We start from the raw sequence: 25,641 nt of genomic DNA, 5'->3' as shown, positions 1-25,641 counted from the left end.
AGTAAAAATATCTTTTATTTTGGAGTGAACTGTTTCTATAAACTGTGACCGCTTCGTGTAGAAGCTCAGAGGAAGAGTTGAAACAAGGTTCCCCTTAGAAGGAAAGATGAGTACATCAGATTCTGTGTACTCCGGGGCCAATAATGAGATACTTTCCTCCAGAGGAAGGCACAAGGCCAGAGCAGCCCAAACAAAACAAGATTCGGCATTTCAAGGTGACGTCTGTCGTCCAGATGGGCCGATATGTTTTCCTCGCTGTGTGATGAATTATGGAGTCGGCCGTGGTTCTGCTCGGCGAGCGGTGCACCGGGTCAGGAGGCGGCGCTGGACACGCACAGCGCTGCAGAGGTTTCACCCTCTCGGGCCGCATGGTCCTGATGGTGAAGCCCCAGAAGAACATTAAACTCTTCAATCAGGAGACATTCGATGTCTCAACGTTGAGCTAAGGGCGGCTCCTTTTCAAGGTGTTTGATTCACTTGAATTAAGAGTCCAGCAGGGTGAGGCCATGACTCACATTTTACTGTATATGTGTATATATATATAGATCTCTCTCTCTCTCTATCTCTCTCACTCTCTCTCTCTATGTGTATATATATATATATATATATATATATATATATATATATATATATATATATATATATATATATATATATATATATATATATATATAATATCAAAAACACAAAATGCAGATAGGTAAATAGCAGGTAGAAATAAATATAAAATAGGTATCTATATATAGATATCTCTCTCTCTCTCTCTGTATATATAATATATATATATATATATATATATATATATATATATATATATATATATAGATATGCATATATATACATATATATATATATATATAGATATGTATATATATATACAAATCTATATATATAGATATGCACATATATATATAGATATATATATATATATATATATATATATATATATATATAGATATGCACATATATATATATATATATATATATATATATATCTATATATATATATATATAGATATGTATATATATATATATATATATCTATATATATATATATATAGATATGTATATATATATATATATATATATATATATATATATATATATATATATATATATATATATATATATATATATACTGTTTTGTGCATCTTTTCTAAGTGAAGTGTCTTTCTGCTCTGCAGGATTCGTCCTCTTTGGTGTAAATTCGATATCGCAGCAGACTGTGGTCTTATCTGCAAGGTGAAGGTCGACGTCTCAAGGATACTTTCAGCGTCATTCACTGCATCAGATGCACCTAAAAGAGAGTGTGTGTGTCAGTGTGTGTGTGTGTCAGTGTGTGTGTGTCAGTGTGTGTGTCATTGTGTGGTAAGAGGAGCTCCGGTCTTCACAGATGCTGAATAAGTGCGACATCGACTGTTTATTTTCCTCTTAAAAAAACACTGCACATATGTGTCAATATACAAAACACAACTTCTATATTTGTGCGTGTCTGTGGGATCTGCACGTGTGCTAATCGCGGTTTTATCTTGACAAATAAATGTGGCCTTCACGCGCCCGATTAACGGACGGAATTTCCAAATTGGTGTGGTTCTCCTCCCCCGTCTCATGACTGGAGTCAGCGCCTGAAGCGCTTTGCAGCTGAAGCGCTTTGCAGCTGAAGCCGCGGCGCCCGCTGGACGAACAGACGGCGCTTGTTGGCGGGGTGAAGTCATCGTTGTTTCTGGCGTGCAGTTGTAAAAGTTATGATGAAATGATAAAACATGACGCCAGCTGTGTCCTTTGGTCAGTCAGAAGCTTGGAGCGCTTCAACGGTTCGGTGGCCGGACAGTTTGACCTCCGTCTCCTTTTCACAAGCTGAAGCTGCAGAGAGAAGCAACGCAGTTTGACCTCTTGACACTGCGTTAGCTAAACAACAATAATGCTCAATGTGACCCTCTGTTTCCTGTTTCACCAGCTGAGAGAGAGAGAGAGGGAGAGAGAGAGAGAGAGAGAGAGAGAGAGAGAGAGAGAGAGAGAGAGAGAGAGAGAGAGAGAGAGCACAGCAGGACAGACGCTTCAAGGCACGACAATGAAAGCAAAGACAGGAAATAATAATAATAGTAAAGTCTGATGAGCAGGTGCAAACCGTTGAATGCTAACTTTAGCTAAGAAGCTACGCTTTGCACCTGCTCATGTCTGCAACTTACAGGGTCCAAACACATTGTGATCAATGGATTTCATTGACTTTTAGCCAAATTTCCATGAACATTGTGTGAAATGTGTGTGTAAACAGTAAAAAGTGATAAAATGTAGTATTTAAACTAACAATGAGGATTCAAAGCATACAGTAAACCTTAAATGACTCAAATGAATGAGAGACAATAGTTTGATTAAAAGAATAAACATTCATATAGATGCCTGTATGGTTGCTGCTGATATTTTGAGCCTCTTTTTAAAAAAAAGCAGATTTATTATTTCAACCTCAGCGTAAATGAACGTCATGAACACATGAATACAACACATTTGCTACACTTTGGGGTCGTAAAAGTTGTGTAAATAACTATTTTAAAATTCCAGGACTTCTCCAGGTTTTCCATGACGGTGTGAGCTGTGTTTCCTGTGTGGCCGGCGTGCAGGCGGCTCATCAGCTCTTGGCTGGAGGCAGCGGACCCTCCTGCAGCTCAGCCTCGTCCACCGACCCCTCCGGCAGGTGGACCGTCATGGTGCAGGCTCGGATCCCCCCGAGAGGCTCCAGCACGTTGAACACCCGGTCCCACGCGTCCCGCTCGGGGTCGTACCGCTGCACGACGTCCACCATGCAGCGGCTGTTCCAGGAGTACCCTCCCACCACGTAGATCTGCCCGTCGAACACCGTCACGCCCACGTCGCTCTGGCCCCGGGACATCGGCGCCACCGCCGTCCACTGGTCCGAGTCCGGGCTGTAGCACTCGCAGCCCAGGACGTCGTCGTAGTCGCTGCTGCCGCGGAAGTGATTCCCGCCCATGACGTAGAGCCGGGCGTCCACGGTGCACATGCAGTGCAGGCCGCGCAGCTCCTTCATGTCGGCTCGCCGCCTCCAGGCGTCGGCGGCGGGGTCGTAGCACCAGAGCTCCCTCTGGAAGGTGTCGCGGGTGATGCCACCTGACGGGAGAGGGACCAGCACATGTGACGTCAGAGAGGATGCTCATGAAAGACCTTACGGGTGTTTTGTTTATCCTACGGGACCGAAAACATGCCCGCACTGTAAGATTCTGTAGACCAGACAATACGCTGAGCGTCCAGGTTCATGAAACAGTGAATCAGTTTCACATCAGCTTGGTTTTGGTCTGCAAACGATTGTTCTGTTTGGAGCAACACAACGACCTAGCTAACGTGAGAAGAGCTGGATTTTTGTTTGAATGATGACGGAAAAGTCTGAACGTAACATCAGAATATGATATTGTAACGTCACAATGCCACAAGAGAACGTCACGTAACAATGCAACAACGTAGCAATGCAACAACGTAGCAATGCAACAACGTAGCAATGCAACAACGTAGCAATGCAACAATTTAGCAAAACAAAAATATAACAATGCAACAACGTAGCAATGCAACAATATAACAATGCAACAATGTAGCAATGCAAGGATGTAATTTAACCCTGAGGTTTTCAATATTTCTCTTTCCACAGACTCGGTGTGTCTTCCTCTGTTCAGAAGTGGAGGATTGTACGTTTAACCTTTCCTCTTTGTGTCTTTTTGTGTTAGTTCCTCGCTTTGTGTTCTGGTAAACATCACCGGTGCTTTAAAGCTTGTGAGCGTTGTGGGTTTCACATTTGTTGCAAAACACTGGGACCCACTTCAACCACATTCTCGCTGTGTTTCCTGCTTCTCATCGTTCGTGTCAAACAGCCTCGGCTCTTCAAGGCTTCTCTGTCCGAGATGACAAGAAACCTCACAGACATCAGATCGAGAGCGCTGCGTTTTCTGCTAAACAGGAAGTGGTTTGGAGTTGGCCGGCTGTGCCAGCTTTGTCAATTATTCCTTTTAACAAAACAGAATCTTTTGTCTCTGATAAAAACAAATTCCTGCTTTTAGTTTAAGGTGCATGCCGGTTTTTATGACTTAAAGCTGATAAAAAGAAAATCCACTCAATTGGATCTCTTAGATCTTCTTAATTAGAGGCGGGTGGAGCGGCGGCCATCACAAGCACCTGAAGCTGAAGCGAGTCCTTTCTGTGCACAGCTCCAGGGTTTACTCATTTGTATGTATCATTCGGCTTTGTGACATCAGGCCTGCGTGGAAACCGATCAGTTAGGTTCGTGTCCGGCTCGAGGGCAGCGATGACCTCACAAGATGGCGGCTCTCGCCCGACTGCGTGACCCATGATGGTCACGCAGCCGGGTCAGAACAAAGAGCTGACTGTCTGAGTGCACATGGAAACCACCCAATGTCCTGTGAAATTGTCACACTAAACATTTTTTTTGGTAGTCTTATCTTCTACTATGAAGGTTGAATCATATAATGCGGGCTTGACAATAATAATACAAATAATAATTAAGGTTATTTACCAAAACGACAGTTACCTAGTGCAGAGTGAAAAATACAAAGCAGATTAATTTCCACGTGTGTAGTTACAAACCATCCGAACTCCACGTTGCCTACAGATGCAACAGGAAGTAACTATTTATGTGATTTCCTGTGTATTCTTTAAAGCTTCTTTTAAGCGGACGTTCCTCCTCTGCTTGTGTGAAACCTCATTCTGCCTTTATCAACAATTTAAATCCATTTGGGGAGTGAAGAGATGGTATCTGTCTGGAACAGGACATGCGGGATTGGACCCAAGCAGGCGGAAAGGATCAGCTCGGGGATTTAACAGAGTTTATTTATTAGCAGGTGCAGGTTCAGGACCAGACGCTTTGAAGGAACACTGCAGCTTGAACGGACAAGCGGGAGGAAAGACGAGCTAGTCGTGCGCAGAATCGATTGCCGGCTAGACGATAATCTCACGAGAGCGAGGCGGCCGCAGTCGCTCTCCACCGACGACGTGGCCCAGTGCATGATGGGAAACGGCACACCAGAGAGCTGATTGGCTCTTGGATCTGACAGCAAACACCACGTGTTGTAGGAAATCCTTATTTTATGTGTAGTTGTAATACTTAACGCTCAATTGTTGACTATTAGTCTCATGTTTAAAAACATATTTTGTGTGGTTGATGACACAAATTCGTGTTCTTAAAACACATAAAAACCAGTAGTGATGAATTTAACGGGCCAGTTAATTTGTTGAAACACTTAACATGACCGTGTGTAGGTTTCATTATTGCCGTCCTCATGAGGAACGATGCAGAATTCGTCTCACAGCGTGAAAAACCCTCAGTGAGGAACTCGGGTTGGACCGTGAAAAGTCAAGCCTGGTTTCTTTTCACCACGAAGGCCAAGCGTTGTGTGTCAGCAGTGACTGTGAGCTTTCTCAAACCACAGCTCTCGCTGTAAAAGAGTCATAAGGGGAAGTTTAGCACGCCGATTTGTAGACAGTTGTTTACTGTTCAAGTTGTGAGTCTCTTATTCCTTCTTTTTGAGTTGATCCCCACTTTAATCTCAGGTTTAAAAATATCCTTCGTAAAAGACGACATGAAGATGAACTGAGCTCACACACGTGTTGGGTTTCGGGGTGGACTCACCGGAGATGTACATGAGGTCGCCGTGAACCGTGCCGGCGTGTCCGTAGTGAGGCTCCACCATGTTGGACACGTTGGTCCACTCGTTCTTCTTCAGGTTGTAGCACTCCACCGTGTCTGAGGCGGGGGAAGGAGAATTTAGGTGTCAGGACTCATACTTTGTTCGCAAACGTCAATTGAGTCGATCGGAGGTTCGATCACTACGATGAGTTTTACAAACGGATCCTTTTTTTTCGTCTGGGCACTTTGAACAATTTGAACTTCTGTCGTAGATTTCTGACGGACAGGAAGTTCGTCAAAAAGGCAAAATAACGTAACACAACTCTTCATACAAAACTCTTTTTCCAAATGAAAAGTCAGAATATTCAGCCAGTTGCGCGTCTTTTTTGTTAATTGAAATTTAGCTATTTTGAACAAAATAGCTAAATTTTTCTTATTTAAATATCTTAAAGAAGTAAACCTGAAAACGTCTAGTTTTATGGTACTTCCTCTTGTTTCAATGAGCGGCTCTGTGACAGCAGACAGACACATGAGTGGAGCGTTTAGCGGCTAAAGAGACAGATGTTTCCGTCGGGAGTTGGTGGAGACCAAAAACAGAGCTTGAAGAGAGAATATGAAGACGAGCAGCTGCTCACCGATCTCTCCTGACGCGTTCCTTCCTCCCACCGCGTACAGCTTCCCCTTCAGCGGGCTCAGGTGGAAGAACGTCCGCTTCTCGTTGAGCGACGCGATCTGAAGCCACTTGTCGAAGCGCGGGTCGTAGCGGTACGCCGAGTCGATGGCCGTCTTGCCCTTTGTGTCGTAGGTGCTCTGGCCTGAGAGCAAGGGTTGTGTTAATGGATGTTTAATAGCTGCGTTCTCTCTCCTGACCACCAGGGGGCGACTCCTCAGGTTGTATAGAAGTCTATTCTTCATGTGTTAAAGCTGCATTCTCTCTCCTGACCACCAGGGGGCGACTCCTCTGGTTGTATAGAAGTCTATGCTTCATGTGTTAAAGCTGCGTTCTCTCTCCTGACCACCAGGGGGCGACTCCTCTGGTTGTATAGAAGTCTATGCTTCATGTGTTAAAGCTGCATTCTCTCTCCTGACCACCAGGGGGTGACTCCTCTGGTTGTATAGAAGTCTAATCTTCATGTGTTAAAGCTGCATTCTCTCTCCTGACCACCAGGGGGCGACTCCTCTGGTTGTATAGAAGTCTATGCTTCATGTGTTAAAGCTGCATTCTCTCTCCTGACCACCAGGGGGCGACTCCTCTGGTTATATAGAAGTCTATGCTTCATGTGTTAAAGCTGCATTCTCTCTCCTGACCACCAGGGGGCGACTCCTTTGGTTGTATAGAAGTCTATGCTTCATGTGTTAAAGCTGCATTCTCTCTCCTGACCACCAGGGGGCGACTCCTCTGGTTATATAGAAGTCTATGCTTCATGTGTTAAAGCTGCATTCTCTCTACTGACCACCAGGGGGAGACTCCTGTGGTTGTATAGAAGTCTATGCTTCATGTTTTAAAGCTGCATTCTCTCTACTGACCACCAGGGGGCGACTCCTCTGGTTGTATAGAAGTCAATGCTTCATGTCTTAAAGCTGCATTCTCTCTCCTGACCACTACAGGGCTGCATGGACCATTATCAACCATTCAGCTTCCTCTATTCAGTGTGCATGTGTTTGCCTCAAGGTTGAATACCCATGATGCAGTTCGACCTGCTTTGATCGCCCTTGAGAGAGTGTGCGGCGCTCTGACCTCCGACAATGAAGAGGAAGCCGCCGAGCAGAGCCACGCCGTGCTGGTACCGCGGCACCTCCATGGGCTTCAGGGCCCTCCAGAGGCCGGTCTTCTGGTCGTACAGCCTCAGCTCCCGGCTCACCACCAGCTGCTGCCGCATCACGCCGCCCAGAGCCAGGATGTGCGTGTCGTCCGAGCGTATCCGCGTCCGCTCGGTCTGCAGGGCCGGCTGCATGAACGGCATCATCTGGTAGTTGCTGGCCTCCAGCAGGAGGTTGACGCAGTTGGTCTCGGAGCGCATCACGGAGTCCCCGCCGGCCTCCTGCTGCTCGTCCTCCTGGGAGATCTGGATCAGCTCGCCGGGGCTCATCAGCGGGAAGCGAATGTGGCGCATCAGGGCGTAGACGGAGGGGCGTCGCCCGGGGGAGTCGTGGTCCAGCCACCCTCTGGCGATGTGGTAGAGCTCCAGCTCGGAGAAGCCCTTCAGGGAGTTGTTGGACAGAGCGTTGGCCATGCTGGTCTCAGAGAGCTCCAGGTAGCGGCCGCACTCCACCAGCTCGGACAGGTTCTGGCTCACAAACTCACCTGGTTGGACAACATTGAAAATTATGATCTTCCAGATGATTTTCGTAGATTGATGTCCAATATTTAGTTTCTGTCTGCATGTTTTGATTATAAATAAAGACGCGACTGATTGCTGAGGATCTAAACCTCCAATTCATTATCCTCTCAGTCATTGGAGTCTTATATTGAGGTTCATATCTCTTGCAAAAAAATTAATCCTCATTTTTGTGCGTCTTCCTATGAGACTCCAGCAAAATGCAAACATTTCCACTCGTTACATGTTTTCCAAATAAACACTCGTCTTCACAGGAAACAACTTAGTTTCGGAAAAGATCGTGAAATACTTGGTTTCAGGAACGTTTGTGAAATACTTGGTAAAGTTTCAGAAAAGATTGTTAGATACTAAGTTAGGTTTAGAAAAGATCGTAAAATGCTGAGGAAAGTTGTGGAAAAAAATCGTGAAATACCTCTTTTGTTTAAGAAAAGATCGTGAAATACCTGGTTATGTTTAAGAAACGTTAGGAAAAGGTCGTGAAATGCTGAGTTTAGTTTCAGAAACGTTCCTGAAGTGCTCACCTATGTTCAGCTGGACGTCCTCCAGAAGCAGGTCCATGGCGATGCGCTCCACCTCCACACAGTTATCAATCGTGATCTGCATCGAGGAACGACACACACACACACACACACACACACACACAAGAGTCACACACACACCTTCTTTACTCTGTATTGTGTGACCGACACCGACGCAGAGAGCAATGAAGGACAGCGGGTGCAGCTTAACGAGCTGGACCTCCAGCTGCATGTGAATTAATGCAAAGTCCCTCACCTCGCTGCTCAGAAGCTGGTTACAGAAGCTCAGGACGGGCATGACCTGCAGGAAGTTAGCGGCCTCCAGAGTGTCCTGCAGGCTACACATGTCGAGGCAGACTTTGGATGTGTAAATGAAGTCTAAGATGTTCTTTAAGCCCGTCTTCGTGACCCCGTGCAGCTTGATCTCTCTCATCTCCTGCTCCCTCATGCCTCCTTCAACAAGGACGCACCGAAGAACACAGAGACAAAGAGGCGCATGAGAGGGAAATCCTTTTTTTAGTGCACGTTCAGCAAAACACAAAGACGAGGCTGACGCCGTGCAGCCTGGCAGCTCACACTGTGTACAGGGGGAGGATGGAAAGAGCACTTCATCATGTGGAAAGGAGGTTTTACAGAAGTCAAGTTCTTCCTCTATTTGAGAATGTTTATCTCAAAGCGAGGACGCCCTAAAAATATGTCGGTCCGTGGTTGTTAAATATCTATCGTCTTTATGAGTATATGAAGTATGCTTTTGTTACGAGACTCATGACCCTCATTAAACGTGACCTCTCACCTGTGAACATGGCCTTGAAATAGTCGCTACACGACGCCAAGATGACTCGGTGGACGGGGAAAGAGTCCCCGCTGTCCCCGGGGACCAAGACCACGTCGCAGAGAGTTTCATCTTCCCGAAAAGCATCAAGGCCCTGCAGGAAAACCATACTTCTGATTAATGACTCAATGTGAGAGACTTCTATACAACCAGAGGAGAATGCAGCTTTAACACATGAAGCATAGACTTCTATACAACCAGAGGAGAATGCAGCTTTAACACATGAAGCATAGACTTCTATACAACCAGAGGAGTCTCCCCCTGGTGGTCAGGAGAGAGAATGCAGCTTTAACACATGAAGCATAGACTTCTATACAACCAGAGGAGTCGCCCCCTGGTGGTCAGGAGAGAGAATGCAGCTTTAACACATGAAGCATAGACTTCTATACAACCAGAGGAGTCTCCCCCTGGTGGTCAGGAGAGAGAATGCAGGTTGAAGGTACTTCAGCATTGGCTTCACTTGCCTTCCGTCTCAAACCAATAAATAACGTTGAGAAATTGTTGATTTCTTCCATTTTTGTGCCCTACAATAAGTTTTTGTCGTTAATAAGTGACATAAAGCGACAAAAGGGTAACATATATATTTACCTGCAACACAGCTGATCCGTGCGTGGTGGTGCTGAACACCTTGCACAGCGGCCGAGGGGGAAGTTTGGGCTTGGTGGCTTTATCTGGGCGTTTGGGTGGCGTTACCATGGGTGGGGGCAGAGGAGCCGGAGCCGGAGCCGGAGCCGGAGGACAAGGCTCTTCATCTATCAAACCCAAATGGAGAACACATATTCAAAGATGAGAAAATGGTTGGAGGGCTATTGGACCATTGATGTATTAATAAGTGATGCTTTCATGTCCTGGTCCGTTGAGGTGGAGGAAATACTTCATAGTATGTTTAACACACATGAAGACAAGGAGTCTTTGGCTCCTCCCCCAGGAAATTCATAATTTTTTGCATTTTTCTCCGTCATTCTGCTGAATAAAACATCCGTTTATGGTGGAAACATATTCATTAATGTAAATACTATTCAAACTATGAACATTTAATGCAATGTGATGCAGGAAGGCTCTCTGTTATTCTCCTCTGAACACACCACAGGCAGAACCAGAGGATTTAATAAAGAATAAAGTTTATGAGTATTTCAGAGAGTTTGTGTCTCCCAATAGATTTATTATAATTTTATGATTATGGCCTCGGTGCAGATTAAGGTACAGAGTTCTGAAGAAAGAACATGTGGAGCAGAATGAACATGAGCGACAGATCAACACACACACACACACACACACACACACACACACACACACACGCACACACACACCTGGTGCAGCAGCAGGAAGCCTCTCCGGCTGAGCCGGGGGTCTCGGTGGGTCTCTGGCTTGGTTCCGGCTTCCCGGGCGAGACAGTCTGCGGCTCGGCCTCGCCGGCCCGCCGTCGTCTCCGCTCCCCCTGCAGAGCAACCAGGAAGTGTGTGTTCTTTACGGCGCCATTTTGCATCCCTGAACACCAGACTCTCCCTGCAGCGACGTCCTCACTCCTCATCCTACTCATTGTTTTTAGAGGTTGTTCATGGGGATTATATATATATATATATATATATATATATATATATATATATATATATATATATATATATATATATATAGTATTGTCATCCTGATCTTTATGTTTAATTTGATATCTCACATTTTTTGTTGATTTGTACCTCGTGACCTGATGTAAACGGGTTCAGACTCAAAGAGTTCTCAAGGTTCTGTAGAGGAATAATAATTTATTTTATTTTAATCAGGCAGCACAGACGTTTTATTTAATGCAAATTAGACGAGCCGCGGCCTCTTTAGAGAGATATAGTTTGTCATACACACTATTTTTGTATTTATTTAGTTATTGTCGTATGTAAGTATGCAGGATTTTATTTAATTTAAACTAATATAAATATAAAAATAAAGATGTTTATTTATTTATTGTCATATATAAATATACAGGCTGCTTATATTTATACTAATATAAATGTAAAAATAAATATATGTATTTATGTACTGTCATATATATACAGGAATCCAGCTGCTTATATTTATAACATAAATATAAAAATAAAGAGATCTATTTTTTTAAGTATGCAGAAATCCAACTGCTTCTATTTATACAAATATAAATATAAAAATAAAGATATGTATTTTTGTATTGTCATATGTAAGTGTGCAGGAATCCAGCTGCTTATATTTATACTAATATTAACATTAAAATAAATATATATATTCATGCAAAGATTAAAAATAAATTCCTACAAATTAACTAAACACGGTGTGTGCAGGAGATCACATGTAAGTCTAACGCTTCATCTCCTGCCATCTTGTTCACACTCTTCCTCCCTGAGGATGAAGAGCATGTGGATCTTCCTCCCTGAGGATGAAGAGCTCGTACCCCGCGTCATCGGCCTCCTGGGCGTGAGGCCGCGGGCCGCCGCGCTGCTGGGACTTCCTGCCGGGAGAAGATGAGCGCGTCAGTGGACAGAGCAGCGCTTCATGCGCCTCATTGCGCCAACGTGTCGCTGCAGCTTCGTCTCTTCTTCTGCACAACATTTGACACGTCAGCTGGACGGCGGTGAGTTATTGCTCCACTTCCTCTGGTGTTTATCAGATGAAATCAGAGGATTTGAGGTTGCAGGTTTTTTATTAGGGCCTGTTGTTATTCTGATGTTTATTATTATCTGTAATATTTGTCGTCATTGGATGGGGAAAAGAGGAGCTCGGATTAAACCTGCACTATTTAAAATTTGGCGAAAATACCAATCTGATTGGGGTGTCGGAAAAAAGTTTGAAAAAATAGCTCGCTAGCGCCCCCTTTAGTTGTGAAAGCTCACGCTTTTTTCCAACTATGACTGATTGACTTGAAATCTGGCTCACATGTCTGAGGGTCTGCCATACAAAATACAGATTAAGACCCTTAGCTCCGCCCACTTAGATTTTCCGCCATTTTGAATTATGTTAAAAACTCATTCTTGTCAAACGCTGGGTTCGATTCTTACCAAAGTTTCTGTGGATCATTATTGGTTCAATGTGATCAAACAATATATTTATTGTTCATAAAACCATGAGTGTAATCTGGCATCATAACTTCATCTATAATGCACAGACTTATCAAATTAAACATAAAACTCAGGGCTACAATTAAATATAATCCTCATGTACATCCTCTAAACACAACTCAAACAATAAATAGGATTAGGGGTTAGAGTGAGAGCTTAAAGGGCTAAAGTTGCTACCGCTAACCGCTAACTGCTACGAGTGACCACATCCTCAACGTTGCCCCTTTAACCTTTAATATGCAAAACTAACTTGCATTAAAACTATAAAAGTTTGTCTTTCCTGTCTCACCTTCAAGTCTTTTAATCGCTTCTGACTTTGCAAAACAAAGTGAGCTCACTCAAGATGTTTGATCCTTCATGAAGCGACTCAGGAGCTCAATAACGGTTAAAACACACGTTAACGTTAAAGTTACACACGTTACACACGTTACACACTTTACACACTGTACAGCGGAGCCACAAGGAGCCTGATCTGAACACTAAAACCACCTACCAGGAAGAGATCCTCCTCAGCAGACCGGACCCGAGGCCTCCCTCCAGCCTGCTCGCCTCGTCAGCCACAGCTCCTGAAGACCAGAGCTCCTGAAGACCAGAGCTCCTGAGGACCAGAGCTCCTGAAGACCAGAGCTCCTGAGGACCAGAGCTCCTGAGGACCAGAGCTCCTGAAGACCAGAGCTCCTGAAGACCAGAGCTCCTGAAGACCAGAGCTCCTGAGGACCAGAGCTCCTGAAGACCAGAGCTCCTGAGGACCAGAGCTCCTGAGGACCAGAGCTCCTGAGGACCAGAGCTCCTGAAGACCAGAGCTCCAGAAGACCAGAGCTCCAGAGGACCAGAGCTCCAGAGGACCAGAGCTCCTGAGGACCAGAGCTCCTGAGGACCAGAGCTCCTGAGGACCAGAGCTCCTGAGGACCAGAGCTCCTGAAGACTAGAGCTCCTGAAGACTAGAGCTCCTGAAGACTAGAGCTCCAGAGGACCAGAGCTCCTGAAGACCAGAGCTCCTGAGGACCAGAGCTCCTGAAGACTAGAGCTCCTGAAGACCAGAGCTCCTGAAGACCGGAGCTCCTGAGGACCGGAGCTCCTGAGGACCGGAGCTCCTGAGGACCGGAGCTCCTGAGGACCAGAGCTCCTGAGGACCAGAGCTCCTGAGGACCAGAGCTCCTGAGGACCAGAGCTCCTGAGGACCAGAGCTCCTGAGCGTCGTCTGCGTGCTGCCAGCTGGTTGTAATGGTTGTGTTGGTTTGAGCGTCTGTCTGATCGTTTTCGGCAGCTCTCTCACTTCCTGTTCCACTTCTCTTTCTTGGCGTTGCGTCGCCACACACCCTGATGTGACACACTTTGTGTGATCCTGTCATCAGCTGAAGGTTTCACAAGCTGTGGGTTTAGTTTTTTTTTTCTTTTCTGGTTTTGAGTCGAGCGTACAGGATGACCCAGATGGAGGAACCGACATTCACGTTTGACATTTTGTGTGTTTTTGCATTTTACGTTTCTGTAATCTGAAAAGGTCATGTTCATTTTCAATTGTTTAGAAGAGAAACGTGATGATAATTCAAATACTTTGGAGTTTTTAAACAGTTTTTTAAGCCTCTATAACATATAATAATAACAAATACTTGCTAGATTTTGAAAGTTACATTTCTCCTGAAAAAAAGGAGCAAAATAATTTTGCCAAAAGGACTTATTTTTAACGTATTTATAGATAAATAAGACCAGCAGGACTGTCCTCACTACAGATGTAGGAGGGTTGAGGTGTCACTTTGCCGTGTGGGAGCGTGACCTCCTGCTGATGATTAGAGGTTTAAACAATGCTGCGGCTGAATCTCTCTTGAGAATAAACGTCAGGAAACAAAAAACAAAAGAGTCTGTCGTGGTCTTGATAACGAAGCCAGAAGATCTCCATCACCTCAGCAGCCGTTTATTCAACCACGAGCACCTCCAGTTACAATAAAACCAAAAGAAGTGTCGGTTTCATGAAAAAGTGTCTCCATGCCTTTAATACAAAAGCAGAAAAAAACATTTTTTTGTTGTATTTTCTTGCTAAATGTCCCGAGACGAGCGAGTCACTCGTGCAGGTTTTGCACGTTTCCTGACACGATAGATCCATCTCTTCTTCTGTCACAATGGAGTCTCTTGTCTGGCTCGGCGCCGCCCTCTGCTGGCCCGTCACAGTCGAGAGAACTGAATGAGGTTCCTGTTGATCTCGGCCACGTTCCTGCAGCCTGGATCACAGAAGCACGAAGGCGTCAGTCGCCGTCTCAGGACGAACACAACGGTGTTTCGCTGAGTTACTTTAAAAGCTCTCCTCACCCGATAACGCCATGGACAGGCGGAACTCGTCGTTCAGGATTTGCAGCACTTCCCTCACTCCTTCCTCACCCTGAAACGTCACGCGGCACCCAGAGTTACAACGAAGGACTGACTGCACGCTGATAGCATCGTCTATAACGTCAACGTCTATAACGTCAACGTGTGTGTTGTATTCAATTATTTTAAGAGACATTTTCATGACTTTCCATCACTTTTAATCCAATTTCAATGACTTTAAGCCAAAACTCCTTTTTTATGACTTTCCATAACTTTCAATGACTTTTAACTCAATTTTAATTACTTAAAGACACATTTTCATGACTTTTCCATGACTGTAAACCCGATTTCCATGACTTTAAACCAAATGTCCATGACTTACCGTAACTTTTAACCCAATTGTAATGACTTTAAGCCAAAATTCCATGACTTTTTCATGACTTTTCATTACCTTTAACCACATTTTTATGACTTTAAACTTAATTTCCATGACTTTAAACCCAATTTGTATGAGTTTTTCATGGCTTTCCATCACTTTTAACCCAATTTTAATGACTTTTAACCAAATTTCCATGACCAAACATTTAGTGAAATTGAGTGTGTAAACATAAAAAAGTGATAACATTTAAAATATAAGTGAACAATGAGAATGAACGTCATGAACACATGAATACAACGCATTTATACTTTTGGCATTGTATTTTTTCAAGGACTTTTCCATGACCTTGATAAGAGGCGTATTATCCGTGCTATGATCATATTCATGTGGTGTGTTGGTGCTCACACACATGTGAACACATGTTTATTTACAGAAGGCGTTCCCTCCTCGTCCCTCACAGTGGGGATGCTGTTGACTTTAGTTCTGTTTGCCAGATACACAGTAAATAAAAATGTTGTTGTAATTGCGTTTGGACTCATGGGCTCTGTGATGTCGATGCCTTTCAGGGATAAACTTCAGTGCGTGGAGAGAGGGGACATGTGGAGAGAGCCCACAGATCACATGTCCCTTCAAGGGAAACCCCGTGAAGTGGTTGTAACCACACGCTCACAGCGGTACCTTGTATGCGAGGCCCCACACCGCCGGGCGGCCAATGAAAACACACTTGGCTCCCAGGGCCAGCGCCTTCAGCACGTCGCTTCCTGTCCGGATGCCCCCGTCCAGGTAGATCTCGATCCGGCCCTGCACCGTGTCCACGATCTCCGTCAGGGCGTCGATCTGTTGAGACCCAGCGGGGAGGGTATTTATGACACGTTAGCGCTTTTATTTTGAAAAGGAGAGAGGGACACCTACGCACCCGAACATGCTTTTGTGTAATAAAAAGGAATAGTTTGATATTTTGTGAAAAAACAACTTATTTGCAAAAACACACATGAAGCTCAGGAGCCTATTAGCTTAGCTTAGCACAATGACTAGAAACGGAGGGAAACAGCTAGCTTGGTTCCGTCTAAAGGTTATTTAATCTGCTTTCCAGCACCTTAAACATAACAGTTTATATCTGGTTTGTTTAAAGCAGGTTGTGTGTTGCTCTACTTCCTCTGCACAGGCACTCAATGTGACGACAACAACAACCACAAAACCACTTCTGCTACTACTGCTACTACTACTACTGCTACTACTACTACTACTACTACTGCTGCTTTCTGCTCACTTCAATGTTTATTACTGCTGCTTTCTGCTCACTTCAATGTTTATTACTGCTGCTTTCTGCTCACTTCAGAAACGGTCTGTCAATCAATGTTGTTGTTTTTGTTGCATTTTTTTGTCTGTCGTAAGCAAAATGTTTCTGTTTTTTTTAGATAAGGTGCTTTTATTTTGAAGGAGTTGAAATGGAAGTCACAGAGTTGGCAGCTGAACAGCTAAAGCTACGGTCTTTCTGGTCAATTTTAATGGAGAAAGAAACGCTGTTAGCGCTCCTTCAGGTACAAGTTCTTCCGTTGGTTTTTGTAATGAATAAAAAACATTTAAAAACCATCATCAAGTGAAAGACCATCTGCCGGAGGGCTACAGATAGATATTTGTACGCTGGTGACTCTTCTCTAAACATTAGAAAATGCTGTGCTGTGTCGTACCGAGGCCGGGCCTCCGTCCAGCTGCCTCCCTCCGTGGTTGGACACGATGACGCCCTGCACGCCGTGCTCCACGGCCAGCTCGGCGTCCTCCTTGGTGAGGATCCCCTTGATGATGATGGGCAGGCGGGTGATGGACTGCAGCCAGTACACGTCCTTCCAGCTGATGGACGGGTCCAAAGTGTTGGCCGGGATCCCGTACTCCTCCGCGGCCGCGGCCTCCTGCTGAGAGGACGCAAGGTGCAACGCACAAGAGGGTCAACGAGACGCACAACGTCCTGCTGAGAGGACACAAGGTGCAACGCACAAGAGGGTCAACGAGACGCACAACGTCCTGCTGAGAGGACACAAGGTGCAACGCACAAGAGGGTCAACGAGACGCACAACGTCCTGCTGAGAGGACACAAGGTGCAACACACAAGAGGGTCAACGAGACGCACAACGTCCTGCTGAGAGGACGCAAGGTGCAACGCACAAGAGGGTCAACGAGACGCACAACGTCCTGCTGAGAGAACCCTTCATCTAAGTCCTGGAGAATGTACCTGGAACCCTTCATCAAAGTCCTTAAGTACATACCTAGAACCCTTCAAAGTCCTTGAGAAGGTACCTGAAACCCTTCAAAGTCTTTGACTATGTACCTGGAACACTCCGTCAAAGTCCTTGAGAACATACCTAGAACCCTTCAAGGTCCTGGAGAACATATCTGGAACCCCTCAAAGTCCTGGAGAATGTACCTGGAACATTCTGTCAAAGTCCTTGAGTATGTACCTGGAACCCTTAATTAAAGTCCTGGAGAACGTTCCTGGAACCCTTGTCAAAGTTCTTGAGAACGTACCTTGAACCCTACATCAAAGTCCTGGATAACGTACCTGGAACCCTTGTCAAGGTTCTTGAGAACGTACCTGGAACCTTCATCAAAGTTCTTAAGTACGTACCTTGAACCCTACATCCAAGTCCTTGAGTACGTAACTGGAACCCTTCATCAAAGTCCTGGAGAACGTACCTGGAACCCTTGTCAAAGATCTTGAGAACGTACCTGGAACCTTCATCAAAGTCCTTAAGTACGTACCTTGAACCCTACATCCAAGTCCTTGAGTAAGTACCTGGAACCCTTCATCAAAGTCCTTAAGTACGTACCTGGAACCCTTGTCAAAGATCTTGAGAACGTACCTTGAACCCTTCATCAAAGTCCTTAAGTACGTACCTGGAACCCTTGTCAAAGTTCTTGAGTACGTACCTTGAACCCTTCATCAAAGTCCTAGAGTATGTACCTAGAACCCTTCAAAGTCCTGGAGCACGTACCTGGAACACGCCGTCAAAGTTCTTGACCTTGAGGTGCGGCGGCAGCTTGAACTGGTTGCGGATGTCGTTGCGGCGCTTGCCGGTGTAGGGCACGTCCACGGTGAGCACCAGCGCCTTGTAGCCCAGCGCCTCCACGCGGTGGACGATCTGCTCCGACAGCTTCCGGTCCCGGTACACGTACAGCTGGAACCAGCGGTACCCGCCCGGCGCCGCCGCCACGATCTCCTCCACCGAGCAGGTGGAGTACGTGCTGGTGATGTAGCAGGTGTTCAGCGCCTCGGTGGCTGCAGGAGGGGGAGGAGTTAGTCACTCACAGGTCACTCTCCTCTCTTCCTCTACTCTTTTTCTCTCCTCTCCTCCCTCTACCTCTCCTCACATTGTTTTCTCTCTTCCTTTCCTCACTCTACTTCTCCTCCCTCTTCCTTTCTTCATTGTTTTCTCTCTTCCTTCCTCTTCATCTCTCGTCTCCTACTCTTCTCTTCCTTATCTCTCTTTCTGTCTTCTATGTTCCTATCCTCCCATCCTCTCCTCGTCTCCTCTCTTCCTCTCCTCCTCTCCTCTTCATCTCTTTCTGTCTTCTATGTTCCTCTCCTCTCATCCTCTCCACCTTGCCTCTCTTTCTCTCCTCCTCTCCCCTCTTTCTGTCTTCTCTCTTCCTCTCCCTTCTCCTCCTCTCCTCGTCTCCTCTTGTCTTCCTCTCCTATCTTCCTCTTCTCTCCTCGCATTGTTTCCTCTCTTCCTCCCTCTTCATCTCCTCTTCTCTCTTCCTCTCCTCCTCTCCACTCTTCCTTTCCTCTCTTCCTCTCCTATCTTCCTCTTCTCTCCTCGCATTGTTTCCTCTCTTCCTCCCTCTTCCTCTCCTCTCTGTTCTTCTCCTATCTTCCTCTCCTCTCTTCGCATTGTTTCCTCTCTTCCTCCCTCTTTATCTCCTCTTTCCTCCTCTCATCTCCTTTCCTCTTTCTGTCTTCTATCTTCCTCTCCTCTCTTCCTGTCTTCTCTCTTCCTCTCCTCTATGTTCCTCTCCTCTCCTCGCATTGTTTCCTCTCCTCTCTTCCTGTCTTCTCTCTTTCTCTCCACATGAATATAACACATTTTCATGAACCCAGTAGAAGGTCACAGGGTCACAGGGTCACGGGGTCACGGGGTCGCTGGTTCTGGGTTCAACCCCCCCCCCCGGGTCACTCACCCCGAGCGGTGGCCACCTCCCCCTCGTGCCAGGCCAGGCAGTGGAAGGCCGTGGGCGCGATGCCGACCGGGAAGCTGATCTCGGTGCCCTGCAGCGTGGTGCGCGTGTCGCTCACCGACACGTCGCGCAGGATGCGAGGCCGCAGGCGGATCCTGGAGAGAGGCGGACGCTCAGAAAAACCACCACACTGAACGCCACACGGCCGGAGCGTCCAGGTGCAGCATTCATACACATCCTGACCTGTGGAACTCCAGGACTTTTCCAGGACTTTTCCAGGACTTTAAACAACATTTCAAAGACCAAACATTTTGTGAAAGCTCGATGTGAACATGAAAAAGTGAGAAAACTCAAACTCAGCGTATGAACGTCATGAACACGTGAATATAACACATTTCCATGACTTTTCCAGGTTTCCCATGACCGTATGAACCCTGTTATTTAAAAACATATAGTTTGGATGTAATGTTCTACTGTGGACGTATTTTACACTCCTAATATATATATATCACGTTAAGTGAACGATATATTTCTAATATGTCTTTTCCTTTCTGACGGGGAACAAACTATGTTTTCTTTCCTGGACTGGAAATTCCAGGTCTTTTCCAGGACTTTTCCAGGAAACATTTTGTGAATTCTCGATTAATACATTAAAAAGTGAGAAAACTCAAACGCAGCGCAAATGCACGTCATGCACACATGAATATAACTCATAGTTTTTGGGGATTTTATTCTTTTCCAGGACTTTTCCAGGTGTTCCATGACCTAGCTGGAGTCCAGTCCAGCAAAACCCTTTTTTCATGGATCCAAAAACAAAGTTTCCCCAAAGGTCCGAGCTTGAGATCACCTTTGTGAGACACAAACCGACCTGTATTCCTGCAGGGGGAATTATGGGAATTATGGGATTTATGGGATTTATGGGATTTATGGGATGTCTAACCTGACCCCAAAGTGCACCAACAGATCCTCCTTAGTAACAGAGCCGTCACACTGAGGAGGGGGAAGTATATTTGAGTCTTCATGGAGACATTAGGAGACCTGACAGGAAGCGTTCTGACAGGATAAAAATCCCAAGCTGGTGTTTCTTCTCCCATGATGCAACATTCTAAACCAGTTCCTCATCCCCAGCAGCTAGTGCAGCGCCACCAGCATGTAAAGTGAAGCTTTATTTATAAATGTAAAAACAGAGCTCGGGCCGTGTCCCCGTGTGATCTCAGACCGTCGATCACTCAGCGCACACATGTACGGCGTATGTGAGGTGGCATTGAACGCCTCGCTCGGCACCTTTTGTACGCCAGCAGGTTGTCGTCGCGCGTGCAGCACTCGTCCGCTCCGGCGGCGTAGTAATCCCAGGTGGCCTTGGAGAGATGCTCCTTGGCGTACTCCTCGAAGTCGGTCAGGCACACCATCGCCATCTCTGCACAGCGAGCTCCCTCTCTGAGGAGCACAGGGGGCGAGAGACTACAGGTGTTGTTCTGCACACAGACAGGTGTCTCCAGGCGCCAACTGAGAGAGAAAAACACTTTAAACGCAAAATCGTTCAGCTTCATGACTCAATCTGTCATTAGCCCCTCCCCCTCCAGCCCCTCCCCCCTCTCCTCACACATCACATGACGACATGGAGGACGGGTGTTGCATCATCAGCTCGTTACAAAACCGTGTTTTTAGTTTTCGGTGTAGTTTTCGCGGCGGCCTTTGTGCCGGTCGGGATCAAACCCCCGAGCCTCTGTGAAAGCACCCTGCGTGACCCCAGCGTGACCTTTGTGCTCTCATTGTGTTCAGCAGCTGGAAATGTGCTGATGGAGACTGTGAGTACACACACACACACGCACACACACACACACACACACACACACACACACACCAAAATACAAGTACAACAAACTAAAAAAATTAAATAAAAATGTATACTATATATAATAGGAAAGCTGAATTTACTCTAGATGGACAGATAAATGATGTCACAGCTTGTGATGATGTCACAGACCGTGATGATGTCACAGACTGTTAAACACACCTTTTCAGGTGACTCCTCTCAGTGAGAGGCGTCGGGCGGTTGGAGGTTCTCATAAGTTCTCATATTAATAAGTAAGGAAAGGAAGGAGGCCGGAGGGAACGTCGACAAGCGCCCCAGCCGCGGTGCCTTCAGGGACACTTTGTTATTTACCACTTTTTACTTGACTGTTTTATTATATATAGAGATTATATTCCTCCACAATCCTAAAATATACTAATAACTGGAGGGTTGTTGTACTTTACTGTTTAACTCATTTACACACACACACACACACACACACACTACAGTGGTACAGTAGTTTACAGACCTTTAAAGAGGACGTTTTACTCACCGATCACAAATGTTCATTCTCTCTCAGCAGAACTTTTTCTCTTCCGACCGACTCATAACCTGCAACCCAAACACAAAGTACCATCAGCAATACTGCTAGTACTAGTAGTACTACTAGTACTACTGCTTCCACAAAGCATGTACCATCATACTAATACAACTACAGCATTACTGCTGTATCAATAACCCGATAACTTGTACATGTATGCAGTACATGTACATGTATACAGTACATGTACTGTGACAGGTGCAGCCCCTGCGGTGAACACTAGAGGGCAGCGCAGCGCTGAAGGAGAAACAACTATGACATGAAGCAGGTGAACGAGCAAGAAATAAAGTAAAAGTACAATGAAAATATGTAAATACATCATAGAAATATACACAAATATGTGAATATATATATGTGAATTAGAGTAAAATCAGTAAAGAAGTAAAACAAAAAAAAAAACAGGCTGTAAAATATGTACTCCATTATCTGAATGTATATAAATAAGGATGTGAAAAAATACTCTAAAATATGGAGACGAGAAAGTTATGAGGAAAGGAAGAAATGATATAAACATATGTGCAATGTATTTAGATTTAAATGAAAGTTCTGAAGAAGAAAATTACAAAATGTATATTTTTTAAATGCTTTAAATATGTAAAATAAATCTGAATTAAAATGAAAGTCATAGAGAAAATTAATAATACTTTAAAGCACTCGTATTTTAAATAATTAAAATGTAAAAAAAACATTACAGTTCAATAAAACATGTTTTAGTTTTACTATAATTATAGATTTTAAACACAGTTATAAGTATAAAACATGTACACAATATTTGTGTAATTTAGTGGTAAAGTTCTGCTTTTAAATCTCTAAAATGTTTGTGAAGAAGAAGAAGAGTAACTCACTGATGTTGGTTTGTGTGATGAATGAAGAGCCTCTGAATGCAGCACATTGTCCAGGTGGGCTTCTAGAACACCTGGTGTGTGTGTGTGTGTGTGTGTGTGTGTGTGTGTGTGTGTGTGGCAGTGACGCTGAACGAGCTGAAGCTTCAACCAGCTTCTGTTAGAGGCTGAAACGTGTTGGTGGATGTTTACCTGATGGAACGTCTAACAGGTGATGAATAAATAATAAAGTGAGGGAAGAGTCACATCGTGTCTTACCTTCTTCACCTGCGTGTTGTTTGTCTTCACCTGCGTGTTGTTTGTCTTCACCTGCGTGGTGTTTGTCTTCACCTGCGTGGTGTTTGTCTTCACCTGCGTGGTGTTTGTCTTCACCTGCGTGGTGTTTGTCTTCACCTGCGTGGTGTTTGTCTTCACCTGCGTGGTGTTTGTCTTCGGCAGCCTCTCCTGTAGCTTCCTCTCTCAGTTGACATGACCTGTCACAGAGCCCCTCCCCCACACACCTCCTCCACCTCTCTCCCTCCCTCTCACAGAGTGAGGCTCCGCCCACTATGGCTCAACACCAGCTAACCATCTCGTCAGCACTCTGAACCCTGGCCTCTCTCTCTCTCTCTCCCTCTCTCTCTCTCTCTCTCCCTCTCTCTCCCTCTCTCTCTCCCTCTCTCTCTCTCCCTCTCTCTCTCTCCCTCTCTCATGAAAAGACTAAAGTTCAACCTGTGTGTAGCGACAGACTCTCCTTCCTTTCCTTTTTCCTTTCATCCTCCTTCCCTTTTTTCGTCTCCTGCCTCAAACCTTTGTCCTCTTTTTGTTTTTGATATTCATAGACGTCATACACACTTTTTTACAGCCGACGTCATAACAAATGTGTATGTGTCTGTGTGCATGTGTGTGTGTACGTGTGTGTGTACGTGTGTGTGTACGTGTGTACAGCAGTGGTGTTTTTCCTGCGATCCTATTGGTCGGTTATCGATCTCTAAACTGAGTTCAAACAGTTTCAGCATCAACGTCTTTGGTTTGTTTCTCCTCTTGTGTGAGAAGTGATGACGTCATCGTCTTGATTTAAATACGCAGATGGACAGTTTTCACCGATTCATGACACTTAAAAAAATAAATAATAACAATGCAGGACTAAATTCGCTCGTCTTCAGGGACTCCACAACGTCTTCAAGCTAAACAAATATCACTCACATGGCTGACCCACAGCGTGGACGGCTGCCATTCATGTCTCAGCTGGCTCCCATGAAGGAGTCTGATCTCATCTAGTGTCAGAGACGAAGGACAGAAACAACACATTTGTCTGTGGAAACGTCAAAGCCGTCAAGTGAGCGTGGAGCCGACAGGTGTTTTGAGGGTCTGAACATATGAGACACAGATGTCCGGACCGTTCAGATCCCAGTTGTTGTGTTCGGGTCTGTGCCCGTGAGGATGGACGGCAGCAGCATGGAGGCCTCAGCGTCTCCGCTCGCTGCCACTGAAACAAAACGCCCCGAGAAGTCGCTGAAGCGTTTTAAAACAGGGGGTTTGTGGGTAGTGATGCTGAATCCCATTCTCTCATTTCATTACTGCGCTGGAATTGAATTTACTCTCGTTGAATATAATACCTCATGTAACAAAACTGTGCGTGTGTGTGTGTGTGTGGATGTATGTATATATATATATATATATATATATATATATATATATATATATATATATATATATATAAAATAAATGTATATTTTCTCTACGCAGAGGTAGAACTAATGGAGCTAAAGGAGCTAAAGAATAAGATCATTCTTTATTAATTGCGCGGTGGGAAATTACAGGATTACAGCAGCATTGCACAAGAGACACATAGCAATACAAATCAAGTAATATAAATAAAGAGTAAAACAGTAATAAAAAAACAATAAAGAAGATGATAGAGTAGCTAAGTAGTAAAAGAGCTGAAAGGGCTAAAAGAACAAAAGAAGCTAAAGGGGCTAAAAGGAGCTGAAATAGCTAAAGGAGCGAAATAGGCTAAAGGAGCTAAAGGAGTTAAAGGAACTAAAGATGCTAAATTGGCTAAAGTAGCTAAAGAAAAACTAAAACGAATTAACTTAAAAGAGCTAAAAGAGCCAAATGGGCTAAAGGAGCCAATAAAGCTAAATAAAGGGGCTAAATGAGCTAAAGAAGCTAAATGAATGGGCTGAAGGAGCTAAAGAAGCTAAATGAAGGGGCTGAAGGAGCTAAAGAAGCTAAATGAAGGGGCTAAAGGAGCTAAAGAAGCTAAATGAAGGGGCTGAAGGAGCTAAAGAAGCTAAAGGAAGGGGCTAAAGGAGCTAGAGAAGCTAAATGAAGGGGCTAAAGGAGCTAAAGAAGCTAAATGAAGGGGCTAAAGAAGCTACATGAAGGGGCTGAAGGATCTAAAGAAGCTAAATGAAGGGGCTAAAGGAGCTAAAGAAGCTAAATGAAGGGGCTGAAGGAGCTAAAGAAGCTAAATGAAGGGGCTAAAGGAGCTATAGAAGCTAAATGAAGGGGCTGAAGGAGTTAAGAGCTAAAAGAGCCAAAGGGGTTAAAGGAGCTAATGAAGCTAAATGAAGGGGTTAAAGGAGCTAATGAAGCTAAATGAAGGGGCTAAAGGAGATAAAGAAGCTAAATGAAGGGGCTGAAGGAGCTAAAGTGGCTCAGTCTGCTGTCCCCCAGCTGGGCCGTGCGGGTGTTACCTGCCCCGAAGAGGAAGAGGAGGTGCAAATGGCGTTAATCTGCAGCTGGCCCGATGCCTCGCCGCGGCTCGGGGGAACCGCGGCGCTGGAGGTGGACTGGGACGTTCAGCTGAGTGGAAAACCTCTTCCACATGCTGGCGGAGGCTCTGCGGCCCCGAAGGCGCAGAACCGGACCCGCCGCGCCGCCGCACATGTGTGTTGCATTGTCGGAGGTGTTATGGTGCCCTGGCCCGGCTCCCGGCTGCTCCACCTCTTCGTCTCCGCCGGGTTTGTTATCAGACTAAACACCGCCGGGCTGCTCACACGGCCGAGCCGGAGACGGCCGTCCATCAAGGTACTGCTTCTTTTGTGTTTTACTGTTCTCACACGGCGGAGAACGTCTCGTTTTATTCCTGCATTTATTCATTTATTAGCCGGGAAATGTAACGTTAAAGACGGCGTCTGCTGAGAGTCTGACTC

The 25,641-nt window shown here is 45.2% G+C and overlaps 2 protein-coding genes across 2 annotated transcripts; both read right to left on the bottom strand.

Moving 5' to 3' along the window:
* Positions 1–2,405: 2,405 nt before the first annotated feature.
* Positions 2,406–13,038, bottom strand: si:rp71-68n21.9 (kelch-like protein 13). The gene is made up of 11 exons (XM_068572449.1): positions 12,904–13,038; positions 11,747–11,803; positions 10,644–10,771; positions 9,922–10,085; positions 9,295–9,427; positions 8,758–8,954; positions 8,505–8,580; positions 7,383–7,949; positions 6,280–6,459; positions 5,648–5,761; positions 2,406–3,123 (listed from the first exon to the last, which is right to left on the bottom strand). The coding sequence occupies exons 4-11, from the start codon at positions 10,027–10,029 to the stop codon at positions 2,627–2,629; spliced, it is 1,872 nt and encodes a 623-aa protein (XP_068428550.1). The 5' UTR covers positions 10,030–10,085; positions 10,644–10,771; positions 11,747–11,803; positions 12,904–13,038; the 3' UTR covers positions 2,406–2,626.
* A 1,447-nt stretch (positions 13,039–14,485) lies between these two features.
* Positions 14,486–21,722, bottom strand: hao2 (hydroxyacid oxidase 2 (long chain)). Its single transcript, XM_068572918.1, has 8 exons — positions 21,612–21,722; positions 20,548–20,700; positions 19,267–19,418; positions 18,081–18,364; positions 16,782–17,003; positions 15,769–15,927; positions 14,715–14,784; positions 14,486–14,626 (listed from the first exon to the last, which is right to left on the bottom strand). Exons 1-8 carry the CDS (start codon positions 21,626–21,628, stop codon positions 14,571–14,573), a joined length of 1,113 nt encoding a protein of 370 aa, XP_068429019.1. The 5' UTR covers positions 21,629–21,722; the 3' UTR covers positions 14,486–14,570.
* Between the last annotated feature and the right edge of the window lie 3,919 nt (positions 21,723–25,641).

The sequence above is a fragment of the Clinocottus analis genome, unplaced genomic scaffold (genome assembly GCF_023055335.1).
Source record: "Clinocottus analis isolate CAN_PGR_092001 unplaced genomic scaffold, fCliAna1.0.p SCAF_12, whole genome shotgun sequence".
NCBI lineage: Eukaryota > Metazoa > Chordata > Actinopteri > Perciformes > Cottidae > Clinocottus > Clinocottus analis.
This window is presented reverse-complemented; position numbering and strand designations above follow the sequence as displayed.